Source organism: Rhinoderma darwinii, chromosome 11 (assembly GCF_050947455.1).
Source record: "Rhinoderma darwinii isolate aRhiDar2 chromosome 11, aRhiDar2.hap1, whole genome shotgun sequence".
Taxonomy (NCBI): domain Eukaryota; kingdom Metazoa; phylum Chordata; class Amphibia; order Anura; family Rhinodermatidae; genus Rhinoderma; species Rhinoderma darwinii.
In genome coordinates this window covers 40,722,911-40,736,657 of record NC_134697.1, presented here as the reverse complement: position 1 = coordinate 40,736,657, position 13,747 = coordinate 40,722,911, and the positions used below count along the sequence as shown (strand labels likewise).

The following is a 13,747-nucleotide window of genomic DNA, read 5'->3' as shown; positions in this document are numbered from 1 at the left end:
CATCCTCGGTCCTAATCACTTTGTAACAATTCCCAGCTAAAAAGTGAGAAAAATAAAACACCCTAAAATTGAATTTCAATGGTTGCGAATTAGTTTCCAATACAGGATCCTGACTGGGAAATGTAAAATTTAGTCAGCCCTTATCTGGACAAGTCTTCCTGCTATCTAGAAGCTTTACTATATATCACTCATTGTAGCACTGGCGCTCTGCACTCGTTGGCGTACTACCTCTCCCAGCAATCACAACTGCTTGGATACCTTTTGATGCACTCTGTACAGTTCCTGGATCTCCACACTGCCGTGCACATGCACTTTCTTCTGCTGCTGGTGTTGCTGAGTCTGCCCACAGGGCACACGTTCACTTCCTGCATTTTATAGGGCCAGCACGCGCACCCAAATCCACCCCCAGCCTATCCCTTTCAATCACCAGATATATTAGTCTGCTTCACTGGACACACCCTGCCTGAGCAATATTGAAAATACTTCGTGTTATCCTGCGTTGGTTCCTTTATGCACCTGATCCTGTCTGCTAATGCTACCAGTTATCGGCCTGCATCCAGTAATCCGCTACCAGCCTGCATCCAGTAATCCGCTGACAGCGGCTACTCTCACTGGTCGGGTAGCCCAGTGTGTCCACATCGCACTGGTCATTACAATCTGTGGAGGAGAATTTGAGGGACAGCCCTGGATCTGAAGGCAGTTGGGACAAACTCTTCTCTATAGGAATCCACCCAGGTGATGACCTAAATGCTGCGGGTACGACTGTTGTAGACCCCGACTATCTGGCTAATAGAGGGGGGGTCCTGACCAGGTGATCTTCCTCTATAATGTCCATTTACCAATATGGACACTTTAAAAACTGTATGATCTCCATGACGTGGAAAGCCTGACCTTGAACCCACGTAGATTTTTTGTAAAGAGTTGCTGAAGAGTTTTAGAGCATCCAAAACCCATTTTGTGGTCCGAATAATTGCTCTTGAATTTCTTAATAAATATGACATTTTGATAAGAAATGTTCACATACTAGTGTTGATTTTGCCACAATCCTACACCTGTATGTGCCCTTTTCCTATTATCCCTTCATGTAAATGTTGGTGGCACCCCTTTCTTTTGTAGAATAAGGCCTCATGCACACGAACGTGTTTTTGCGGCCGCAATTCACCCGCAAATCTGCGGGTGAATTGCAGTCCCATTCATTTCTATGGGCCTATGCACGGTGGTTTCCACGGTCGGTGCATTGCCCAGCAGCCTGGACTGCAAAAAGATAGGACAAGTCTTATTACGGCCGCATTTTGCGGTCCAGGCTCATTGAAATGAATGTGCACGGCCCGTGATTTGGGGGTGGACCGCGGGTGACACTCCGTGGCTGTTCGAGCTGCAAATCACGGGCTGTGCACACCACTATGGTCGTGTGCATGAGGCCTAAGATTGCATACATACTGTATATAAAATGTATCTACTAAACTCTATAGGCTCACAGTATGGATGTGTGCCCCTAAACGTGGCTTGTGGACCATATTCCTTTTTGCAATTGTGTTGTTTACGTGACTGAGTGCTACTTGTTAAAAAGAATAGAACCACTTTAATGTGTTTTTCAACATGCTAGGAGATATGAGGGTGCAGACTATGACTACAGATACCAGTGACATCTGTAAGAAAGTATCTTATATTTATGAAGTCTGACAGAAACTGAGGAGTGACTGCTGCAGTTTTATGATCTTGTAGTTTGTAATCCATAATTTATATAGTGTCTAGAGCAGCTATAACCCAGCTAAGAAAACTTTCAAAAGCCAAAGATCTAGAAAGTTAACTTTAAGTGTAATAAAACTTTCAATGTATTAAAATACTGAACATCCTTATTACATCTGAACTATTCCAGTTACTACAACAAAGAGTATGTATTGTGATAGTCACAGTCACATAGTCTGTATTAATTCCCCATTTGACATACAGTATATGCCAATATACCCAGAGAGTTTAATGACCAAACATATGCCAAAAGGATATGCCACACAAGTCTAATTTGGGCATACCCCTTTAATATCTGGTAATTTTCTTACTTTTGCATTTCTTCATTTATATTAGTTTTTCAACCTATATAATTCAATTAATACACATTCATTATTGCTGTAATGAATAACAGAATATACTGTATATACTCGCGCACATCCACACACCATCATGCATCAGCTATTTCACGATGTTCAGTCTCTTCTAATGAGAACTTGAGAATAGCTCTAGTATTTTTAGACATTTTCGCTTGAATGAACCTTCACATTATGCAAAGTAATACAAGACCTGAGGTTAATGAAACACCATCATAATGACTACTTAGGGATCACCCTATTATAATATCTCTTGCTCAGATTCTTCAGTACAGATTACTTATTTTAGTTGATATCTTGTAATATCACAAGACATTTGGGCTACAAGCGTTCTGGTAGGGCACCAGTTACTGCCAAAACCACCTGGTACTATGATGGATCTACCCTAACTTAGTCCTACTGGCCTCTCTGGGTTCACGGTACAACTGTACGATATGTTACCAGTACAGACTGCTGTAACAACACCATTATGGCTTCAGCAAACTAATCTGTGGTTGCGTTTTGGTGCTCCCCTTAGTTTCTCCTACTATCAGGACAACCTTATTGATGTTCGTATAAAGAGAACACTCATTGGCATTCAGAGAGGAATCATATATAGTGTTGATGGCTATCTATCATGATCTCAGATCTAGATTTATTTCAAGTACGTGGCAGGAGGCACTTGGTTATACCCACAGTAAGTGGGTGATAATTCAACATGCATGTAATAGTAAAGTTTCTTCTTTACACCTTATATAATTTCCTTACTTTATCTTTTACTACATCCTCAAGTCTCTCCGTACATAACATACCTTCTCCATTTTGCTTCTCCCATGCTTGTCCTGTATGTTTGCTTACTTTTGCTCTCCTTTCTCAAAGTTTCTTCCATCTTCAAGCAACAGTTTACTGCCTCTCATCTCTAGAGCTTATGTAACAGAGGTGATGGGTCAGAAATATCTTTAGTGAAAGTCTTTCCATTAGCAGTAGTGATATCCTAATCATTTCCATTTTGGAAATGTTTTATTTCCTGAGCTTGCCCTTAATTTCCCATGTGCAAGAGAAACACCGATCAGCCATAATGTTGAAGCCTCCTGACTAATATTGCATTGGTCCACCTCGTGCGTCAGAAAGAGCTCTGATCCTTTGAGGCATGGACTCCACAAGACCTCGGAAGATGTCCTGTGGCTTCTGGCACCAAGATGTTAGCAATAGATCCCTTAAGGGGTTATCCCACAAAAAAGCATTTATCACCTATCCACAGGATAGTCTATAAATGTATTAACACTGGGGACCCACTGCTGGGACCCCGCCGGTCACTAGAGCATGGAGTCCAGAGCCACCGTTCCTCCTCAATGTATGACTGCAGTGAGGAGGAGTTTCAAATGGAGCGATTCTCACACATGCGCTCTGACGCTCCACTTAAAGCCTAAGGGGCCGACAGAGACAGCTGAATACAGCTCATCACAGTATGAGAGTATGGAACGGTAAGTAACCACTGTACAATATAAAATTTATTATATATTGAATGCTATATAATTGATCAAGCCTAAACAGTCACCAAGGTATGGTTTCTATTATGTCCTGTGTCCAAAAGATAGTCTATGCACCAGGGAGTGGATACTATCCTACTGGGTCACTATGGAGCGGGCACTATACCATGGGTTACCCAGAGAAAAAACAGTGGTAGTATAGGTACTGGCTAACAATGGTACTGGTGCCTTGGTTAAGACAGTTTATGGGTATAAACCATGTAGGTTTTACTAAATATCCAGGTTGGGGGAGAGGTTGTTTCTTCAGGGATGAATGCGTCTATTTTTATTTTCAAGATGTTGGATTGTATGAGATAATAATTTGTAATAATGCCTTATTTCCTATAGCAATTTATTTTAAATTAGTGAAATATGTTTTATTGGAATGTTGTGTTTCTTCTTTACCTTCTTCAGGCTGATGGAAGGGTTTCTTAATGTTCAAGACCCTGAGACGAATTTGAAGGAAGGCGTCTTAGTAGATTATTATGTGTCTGGATTCTGCTGGGGGAAAGACAGGAGCTTTAACTTACAGCAGTTGAGAGGTTTAATGGGGCTATTACATTTACTAATGGAAAATGTTCAAGGTACGTGCCTAATATGTGTACCGTATATACTGGGTTCAACTTTATCTAAAGGATATCAGGAAATTACATATTTCTTTATTTATTATAGACTAAATAATCAGTATTACGCCACTGACCATACCATAGGGGACAGTACATACACACAAAGTATATACACACAGGGACTATATACCATACACACAGGTTCTGTCCCCCTTCAGTTCAATTTGATGCTCTTTTTACCAGACAAGATACAAAGAGTATATATAAAATGCAGAGGACAAACTGATATGCTTCCTGTGCATTGCTGCTTTCTAGTCTTGGGGTTAGAAGTGACATTCCCCCACCCTAAAAAAGTGAATAAGGCATTGACACCCTGTCATTGCTGCTTCTGTAAAGCACACACTCCTCTTGTTGCACTGTACATATTATCTCAACATATCCTGAGATGTGTGGCAGAGATGACCAGTTTTGAAAAAAATAACATGATTTTGCGATACTCTGTCACTAAATGTCTATGCTGTATGTGTCTATGTGTGGCCACCCAGTGGTTCTGATGTAAATTGTAGCCTGTCAAGAGTTTTGCTAGCATGTTGTGATATTATATTGGTTTCATGAGATATTGTATTGGTTTCATGAGAAATTGGAGCCCTTAACCAAATTCAAGCGAAGGTAAGGGGGGGCACATCTGTATGTGGAATTTTAATAGTGTGGCCAAAGTGCTCAGATGGACATTTCGTGCCGAGCAACTTGCGATTAGTGTGTGAATTTATGAATTTTCTGCTGTAATTACAAAGTTGCATGCAATTATTTTCTCCATATGCAATAATAGAAATAGCATGCTTTTTTTTAGTGGCCATATGGGCTATATAGCATTACTCATTTTTATTTCAAGCTAGGAGGATGCCTTGCTTCCAGCAAAGTCTCACCAAGGGTTATATGTGCTCCCCTGATGGAGCGAAGTACTGAATGTGAGGCAGAGTAACCACCAATGATCTAAACTTTCCTGTTCTATGTTTCAGATAAAAGGATGCCACTTGAAGAGAACATATTAGAGCTAGCAAGATCCTTGACAGGCATAGGACATAGTCCACTTAAGAATGAAGGAAGATTAGCATATTTTAATGTTGACCAAGCTAAAGATATTATCAACTACTTTAAAATCAGGTATGTTTATGTGCTGCTTTAGGTTATACTATCCTGGCCTGCAGATATGATGCCCAATTAATAAAACGGTGCTAGCAAGCTGTTACTTTCCAGCTACGTTGACTTTTAGAAACATGTTAGGCCCCATGCCCACTTCAGTTTTTTTCCTTCAGGGTGCTAGCCGTTTTTCTGACGGCTAACACACTGACCAATTCATTTCAATGGGGCCATGCACACTTCAGTTTTTTTGACGGTCCCGTTGCTCCGTTCCGATCCAAAGTAGAGCATTTCCTACTTTGGTCTGAGATTCCGTGACCGTGAGGCCAATGCAAGTCAATGGGGCCGTCAAAAAAACTGAAGGCACACGGAAGGCATCTGTGTGTGACGGAGCCGTTGCCTAGCAACGGCCGGGCGGGCAGAAAAACATTACAGAAATATTACACTAATCGGCAGCCACTTGTCTATATCAATCACTGATAGAGAAAAGAGGCTGGTGATTAAAAATAAAATAAATATCAGTTCATACGTACCCGGTCGTTGTCTTGGTGACGAGTCCCTCTTCTTCCTCCAGTCCAGCCTTCCTTTCTGACGTGGCAGACTGTGATTGGCTTCAGAGGCCGCTGCAGCCTGTGATTGGCTGCAGAGGCCGCTGCAGCCTGTGATTGGCTGCAGAGGCGGTCACGTGGGATGAAGCGTCATCCCTGGAGGCCGGCCTTCTGACGTCATCCTGACGTGCGTGACCGCCACTACAGACTGTGATTGGCTGCAGCGGCGACATGGATGAAACGTCATCGCTGGAGGCCGGACAGGAGGAAAGTAAGTATGAAATTATATATATATATTTTTTAATTACATTAAAATTTTATTTTCCGAGCGCCGAGCATGGTACTGTCCAGGGTGCTGAAAGAGTTATCGCCGATTAGTGCAGCCCATTAACTCTTTCAGCACCCTGGACAGTACCATGCTCGGCGCACGGAAACGGAAACACGGAGTGCACACGGCCGCTAAAACGGCCACACGGATCCGTCACAAACGGACGTGAAAAATGTCTCGGAAGTGTGCACGAGGCCTTATAAGTAGATTAGCACACTAATAGTAGTAGTTTCACAACCGCTGGAGAGCCTTTGTATTAGTACTCCATCTAATATGATGTAAATGAAATTATTGAGTACCAGGTGAAAAACTCTTTACAAAGTACTATACATTAGTGTCCAACGTGAGGACGCAAAGGCTAAAAGAGAAAAAACATAACTCGGTGCCACATGGTGCGGATTACCCAAGGAGGGATGAGAGAAAAAAGGGAACAGTGTTGTGCTCACCTTAGGAAGTTGTACAACAGGCACAACTGTGGAAACGGCATGAAAAAAATCCTCATAAGAATTGCTGCAGCTAGGTCCAATGCTCGCAACAGGAATGTTGCCACAGAATGTATGGGATAAGGAGAAAAATGCATAGGATCACAAAACGGCGCTGCTAATCCAAATAATTGTGATAACATAAATTTATTGGTAATAATAAAAGCTACGTGTTTCGAAGCTGGACAGGCGTCTTCCTCAGGCCATGTGGTTACAATACAAGGGACATCTTAAATACAATAGGATGATGCATCAAACATAGACAAAACCACCAAACAGACAGGTCAGGGATCATATATGACGTCACAAAGGGTCATCTCAATGAGGTCAGACGTATAGCAGAAACAAGGTGTATCAAACAAAGACACTTAACATTTTCTGGAGTGTTATATCCTATTTTAAAAGTTTGTAAACGAGACTTAATGATCAATTCTAAAAGTTAAGAACAATGATTGCATATGAAGAGAATCGGGAAAGGAGATCTGTGTTGGGTCGATGAAAATAAGTGTTTAAAAACTATTAATAATAATAAAGATCATGCTTGCGGTAAAACAGTATTATTAGATTACATCAGAAACCGAGACATATAAAATAAACAGAGACTCACAATTAATTGCTGGGCATCTATGTGACGGATCCGCAAGAACCAAGGGAGAACTAAAACACAGGCGGCGCTAACAAAGCGTCCCTAGTGTCATGGCAACCGGAAAACTACGGAAGCCGCGGTAGAAAAAAAGGGATGTGGAACGCATATTGCACGTTACCAAAGACATGCATATGAAAGAAGAGGAGCTGGACTCAAGATTTACTATTGCCACTAAAAATAGTTCTATGCAGGTAAAATATAATGTTATGTACAGTATCAACTGAGACACTTCATAAAACACGCAAATGTGTTTAAAAAATGCCTGGTTTTCAGAGACTGATTTCACTTGAAATCATCCTTGTATGTTTCTGATTCACACATAAGCCATGTGAAAATTTTTTAGTACTCCAATACATCTAAAATAACAAAAATTAGCAACTTTTCAAATTGTCTTCATTAAAAATGTCCTATTAATTTGTGTCTACAGCTCCTATGCAGACCAAAGTGTCTCCTTGGTTACAGACTACAAACTAACCCTGTGTGTAGTCTGATCTGGCAGTCATGTGTCACTCAGGAAGTAAGTCATGACTGCAGGATCAGACTCTACACAGGGTTTGTTTGTAGTCTATTGCCATCAAGGCACATAGTTCTGGCAAAAATATCCTATCGTTTTGTGATACGTATTAGCAAAGTTCCTTCATTTTGTATTTAGATGCATTTTAGCAATAAAATCAAATTGGTTGCAAAAGTGCACAATACATACAAGACAACAATGGGAGAAGTTTGGGTATGTTCACGCAGACTTTTTTGCAGGCAGAAAAAGCTGCCTCAAAATTCTTTCGTGAATTTTGAGGCAGATTTTGACCTGTCTGCACTTTTTTTCGCGGCAATTGAGTGCTGCGGGCATAAAACTCAGTGAAAAACGCTTTAACTGCCTCCCATTGATTTCAAAGTGAAGTCAGAGACGGAAACGCGGGAAGAAAGACCATGTCGCTACTTTAAGAGCATATTGTTACTGTCGTGGGAAAAAACGCCTCTGCCTCCCATTGAAATCAATGGGAGGCGATTTCGGCCTTTTTGTGGTGCGGCTTCCACATCAACAACAGAGCCAAAAAACTTTGTGCGAACTAAGCCTTAAAGAACAGTGGCTGCCAAGTAGTCTATTCTGCAGACATCCTGAATCCTCATACAGAAATCCACCAAATCTTGCTGAGCTTTGATACATTTCTCTGGGTGGGAGGAATTGAGTGGGTAGATTAATAAATCCAGGGGATGTTATAATGCAGGTCCTTGACTTCTTGCAAGAAAGAGCTCATAGGGCTGTGTATAATATTACAATGTGTGAGTACTAGTTGTTAACACATTGGTAGACTCAAGTAGTAATTCATTTAGAACCCATTTAAAGTGAACAAATCACTGAAAAAGAACAATATTGATTTAAAATCACTGAGCAGGCCATTCTTACTCATAAGGGCAAGTACAACACCTCCCAGCAGGACACAGGCAAACCACCATGCTACATGGAGGAAGGTTGCACATGTGCAATATACTGATGAACCCCCACTCACAAGCCTACTATTCATCAGGGGGGTGGCCGCTTTATATTATCATTGCACACAAATGTAGCTTTTATAAGAATGTCAGTCACATGGGGGCATGTAGTGTACCATCCTGGCTTACAGCCTATTAGTCACGCCCATAATATTAGACAAGGCGGGCTGCCCAGGACCTTCCACATTTCTATTGTCCAAGGACACGAAAAATAAGACTTGTCCTATTTTTTCATTTTACGGACTGTGCTCCCATACTTTATAATGGGAGCATGGACCGCAAATGAGTAACCACGGCCGTGTGCAGGGGACCTTTATGCTGGCAAACCTAAGGCAATGTTCATAACACGGCACTGAGAGTCCGCAACTAACTACAGTAAAGTACAATGAATGTGAATGGTGTTTTACACTGCAGATTTGAGAGCACCAGCCTGTCTTATCTGTTGCGGATTTCGTCCAGGTTTTTTGCAGATATTATGTCATGAACAAATACACAGTAAACAGTCGCTCAGGGAAGTCTGGAACAAGGGAAAGCACCAGGCAAGGTAACTCTAATTACTGACAAAGGCCAACTATCCCAGGCTGAACTAAATAAGGAGAGGGCGGGAGCTCAGGAACATCAGCCAGGCTTTGATTGGCCTGATGCTCCTGAGCTCCTATTGGCTGCAGACTGCCTCAGTCTGCCAGGCCGGGCGACTCCCGAGCGAGTAACTCTCGATGTCCTGGAAACCGAGGGAGCCGCAGGCAGAGAGTACGTGACACATTACCAATTACAATTCAAAAGGTGAAAACCGTGGCAAAAAACGCCTGTGGATTTCAGGTCATTTCCAGAACAGGAAATATGACCTATAACTATAAGTGCAATTATAAAGTCCACAGTCCAGCAGCACAGGTAATCAGGGTACCAGGGCTAATAACAGCTCTTTATTTCTCACATTCATACTGGGGGTGCTGTCTATTTTTGAACCTCTGTAAGTGCAATTATAAATATATATTTATTTTTTTGGGTAAATTCTTTCTTTTCAGAATTTTAAATTTACAAAAGTGAGACCGTATATCGCAATCATACTCATGTGATATACAAATCTTTGATATTGCTGTGTTTAATTATCTCAAGAAGGACTATTGTACCCCATTAGAGGGGTATTCCCATCATAGACATTTATCGTATAACCACATTATATGTCATACATTTCAGACAGGTGCGGGTCCTACCTCTGAGACCCTCAACTATTGGTAGATTGGGGATCCCAAGACCATTTGTTTGTAGTTTCGAAATGGCTGCTCTTCCCTATGTCCCTAAGGTGTGGCTCACACAAGGCTCTCTATGAGAGTTACAGATCCAAAAAGTTCTGCTTGTCACTGTCTCTATTGCGTTCACCTCTCCATTTATTTCAATTGGGAAAAGGGGCCTTTGATGGACACTTTGAATCAGCAAATGTGAGACTCCCCTATACCTGCAGACCACAAGATATGTTATAAATGCCCAAAATACCCCTTTAATCTGATTACCGAGAATGACTGTTATCACTGGGGGTTTAAGCGCAGCTCATACATGTTTTTTGTTTCTATGTAAGCAAAACATTTTGCTTCTTCATGTTTCAATTTTCAAGATGACTGATTGCTGGCAGGGCATGTAAACCTTCTTATTCACATTCAGAGGCTGAAAACCAATCCTGACCTAGTACTCCTCACACAGATGCATAGATTTAGTATATTAGATCTCTCTTGTAATGAGCTGTGCACCTTGTCAATCTCTGAATGTGAACAAGAATCTTTCTATTCGCTGACAACTAGCATAGATCTTGGAATAATGAAAAATCGAAAGTATTAGAAAGCTGTATAACTGTACATTAAACAAAGATTAAGATGTATTTTCATGAAATGGGAAAGCCTTCCAAGGGTTTCTTCAGTACTGACTCTCAGTATGAACTACTACAGCCAGCATTTTACCAATTGGAACAATCCTTCGGGTATTTTCACATGTCGCAGCCAAATCGCGTTTGCAAAATTTCTGCAAAAAAGTTGATTTTACTAATATGGGTGAACACACAGTTAGGGTATCTGTCACTAAAAAGAAACTTTAAATCATCTGTAAAATGGCTTAGTAAAGAGAAGTTAGTGTGTATATCTGCACCCACTAAAAGGTCTCCGTACCTCCGATCATAGAATCAAAAGACCGCTTGCACTACATGTAAATTGAAATGCCTGAGCCCTATCGGACAATCAGAAACTCAACTTTTGTTTGGTGGAATCGGTTCTAGATAATCTGATTGATAAAATGTGCAGCATATACAGGAAGCTTGGAGCCACAGTGTCTATATGTAGATACGTGTTTGTACATTATATTTAATCTTGCTTTTTGGATTTGCATATTGATGTAATTCATTGTGCTCTTCTGTTTTAGTTTATTTCAGCATTATAGGCTTTATGAATGCATGTTTACTGTCCCGAGGGAACAAATGGTTATAGGAGCAGAGGTAAGAAAGAGCAACTAAATACCATTACAGTTCTTTTCATACTATGCATGTTTGGTTTTTCTTGACAAATAAAAATATATAAACCATGTGATTTCAAGTAAAGGTTCGGAAAATACATCTCAAATAATCTACTAAAGTGGTACTTTAGATATCATATACTCATAGGCTTAACACTGTTTGCATTACTGTTCGAGTAAAAGTCCTAATTCTGAAAAGAATATATGTATGAACGTAATAAGTTTCTTTTATGTTGTGGCTATTTTTTCTTTTGGGGTTACTTATGACCTCAGTAGCCATAATGGATGAAGAGCTCCTTTTTGTAGAACCAGAGAGACTTTAAAATTGTTCCCAGTAACGGAGGAGCATCCAATAAGCTACACATATAAACTAACTCCCGTGCATGTACACATGTTGTAAATGTCAAAAACAACATAAAAAATGTAAGTAAATGAAATCTTTTTTCACTATATGGGGTTAAAAACTTAATAAAAGTAAGAGGAATTATCATATAAATGCTGTTTAACTCATTAAGTTGCATCATTATTTATTCATCTCAATTCAATGTCGCTAGTAAAGTAAAGATTTTACATTGTAGGATCGTTGGCATGACATTCTGAGAATTCAGCTCTCACAGGTTGTCACATATTTATTTACTTCATAGAGTGTCTAAGATGCCTAAATTTCTCTTTGACATTGGGGTGCGCCTGGATGCTTTTTGCCCCAGATGCCAGACCCAACCAGCTGATTTGCCACATATATTATGGACTTGCTCGGAAATAGAGCAGGTTTGGAGATCTGTGGTTGAGACAGTAAACCGGGTTTACGTGGTCATTATTGTTCCTTCCCCATTTGTATGCTTACTAATATTGAGGGCCTGCCAACCAGCGAAGCTGGTAAAATAGTAGTGGCCAGGATGCTTTATATGCCTCATAAAATAATTGCCCAACATCCGGGGTGTAACTGGGAAAGACTGCCCCCCCTCCCCCCATCTGGGTACCACACACAGCCGCCCCTTGTAGATAGTGCCCCCCTGTAGATTGTGCCATACAGCCCCACCTGTAGATTGTGCCATACAGCCACCCCCTGCAGACAGTGCCCCCTCCTCCCCCTTGTAGACAGTGCCCTGAAAACAAATATTATACTCACCTAGGCCGCGTTCCCGCAACAAACGGTACTGCTCCACAAAGCTGGCCTGCAAAGAGATCCTGTCCCTGCGCCTGATAGGCTGCAGGCTGAACATGGCCTGTAGCCTAGTTCAGACGCAGATACTATTGAATGTGGCGTTGCTACCACTGTAGCATCTACAGCGACTGCTAGTGGCTGCTGCAGCGGTAGTTATGCCACTGCCCATCATTGGTTAGATAATACAGGCCCCACTGCAGGTGAATATATGGATAGATTAATTGGCTGTTGGGTCTGGAGAAAGGGGTGTATAGAAAGAGGGGAGCTGTCCGCAAATTTGAAAAACTTTAGTCACCCTGGATAGATACCTCAGGGTCTTCTTTGAGCAATACGCGGTTCTGTTTTACCACGGTGGTATGTTTATATAAAGAGAATGAGTGGGATAATGAGATAATGAAATCTATTGTGTACTCAGACCACAAACTTTAATTAGATTTGTAAAAGTTATCAACGCAAAAAATTCTAAATGTGGCAATGACATTCATACTCCAATTTGCCTTTAACCCCTTAATGACCGGGCCATTTTGCACGTTAATGACCAATGATTATTTTTTGTTTTTTCACGGTCGCATTCCAAGAGTCGTAACTCTTTTTTTATTCCGTCGACATAGCCGTATAAGGGCTTGTTTTTTGCGGGACGAGTTGTGTTTTGTAATTGTACCATTTTTAGATGCTTATAACATATTGATTAACTTTTATTAACTTTATTTTAGGAGAGTATTGAAAATAAGCAGCTATTCCAGCATTGATTTTCACGTTATAAGTTTACGGCGTTTACTATGCAGCGTAAATAACATGTTCACTTTATTCTATGGGTCGGCACGATTACGGGGATACCAAATATGTAAAGGTTTTATATGTTTTTCCTACGTTTGCACAATAAAAACCCTTTTAGAAAAAAATTACTTGTTTTTGCATCGCCGCATTCCAAGAGCCGTAACGTTTTTATTTTTCCGTCGATGTGGCCGTATGTGGGCTTGATTTTTGCGGGCCAATGTGTAGTTTTTATTAGTACTATTTTGGGGTACATAGGACTTATAGATTAACTTTTATTTTATTTTTTATGGGGGGAATGGGAGAAAAGAGAGAATTTTGACGTTGTTTTTTGCGTTTTCTTTGGACGCCGTTCATCCGGCGGTTTAATTAATATGTTCATTTTATTGGTCAAGTTGTTACGAACGCGGGGATACCATATATGTGTATGTGTGATTTGTTTTGACCGTTTTACTAAATAAAACTACTTTTTGGGCCAAAAAAGTCGTTTTATTTGAC

General features: G+C 40.7%; 1 protein-coding gene across 2 annotated transcripts in view; it reads left to right on the top strand.

Annotated features, from left to right (window-relative positions):
* CABCOCO1 (ciliary associated calcium binding coiled-coil 1) overlaps positions 1-13,747 on the top strand; it is a 106,242-nt gene that overhangs the window by 34,265 nt on the left and 58,230 nt on the right. For both annotated transcript variants that reach the window (XM_075842642.1, XM_075842641.1), the window contains exons 3-5: positions 4,028-4,197; positions 5,199-5,343; positions 11,221-11,293. In XM_075842642.1, coding sequence (XP_075698757.1) covers positions 4,028-4,197; positions 5,199-5,343; positions 11,221-11,293 — 388 coding nt within the window. The remainder of the gene's footprint in view (positions 1-4,027; positions 4,198-5,198; positions 5,344-11,220; positions 11,294-13,747) is intronic.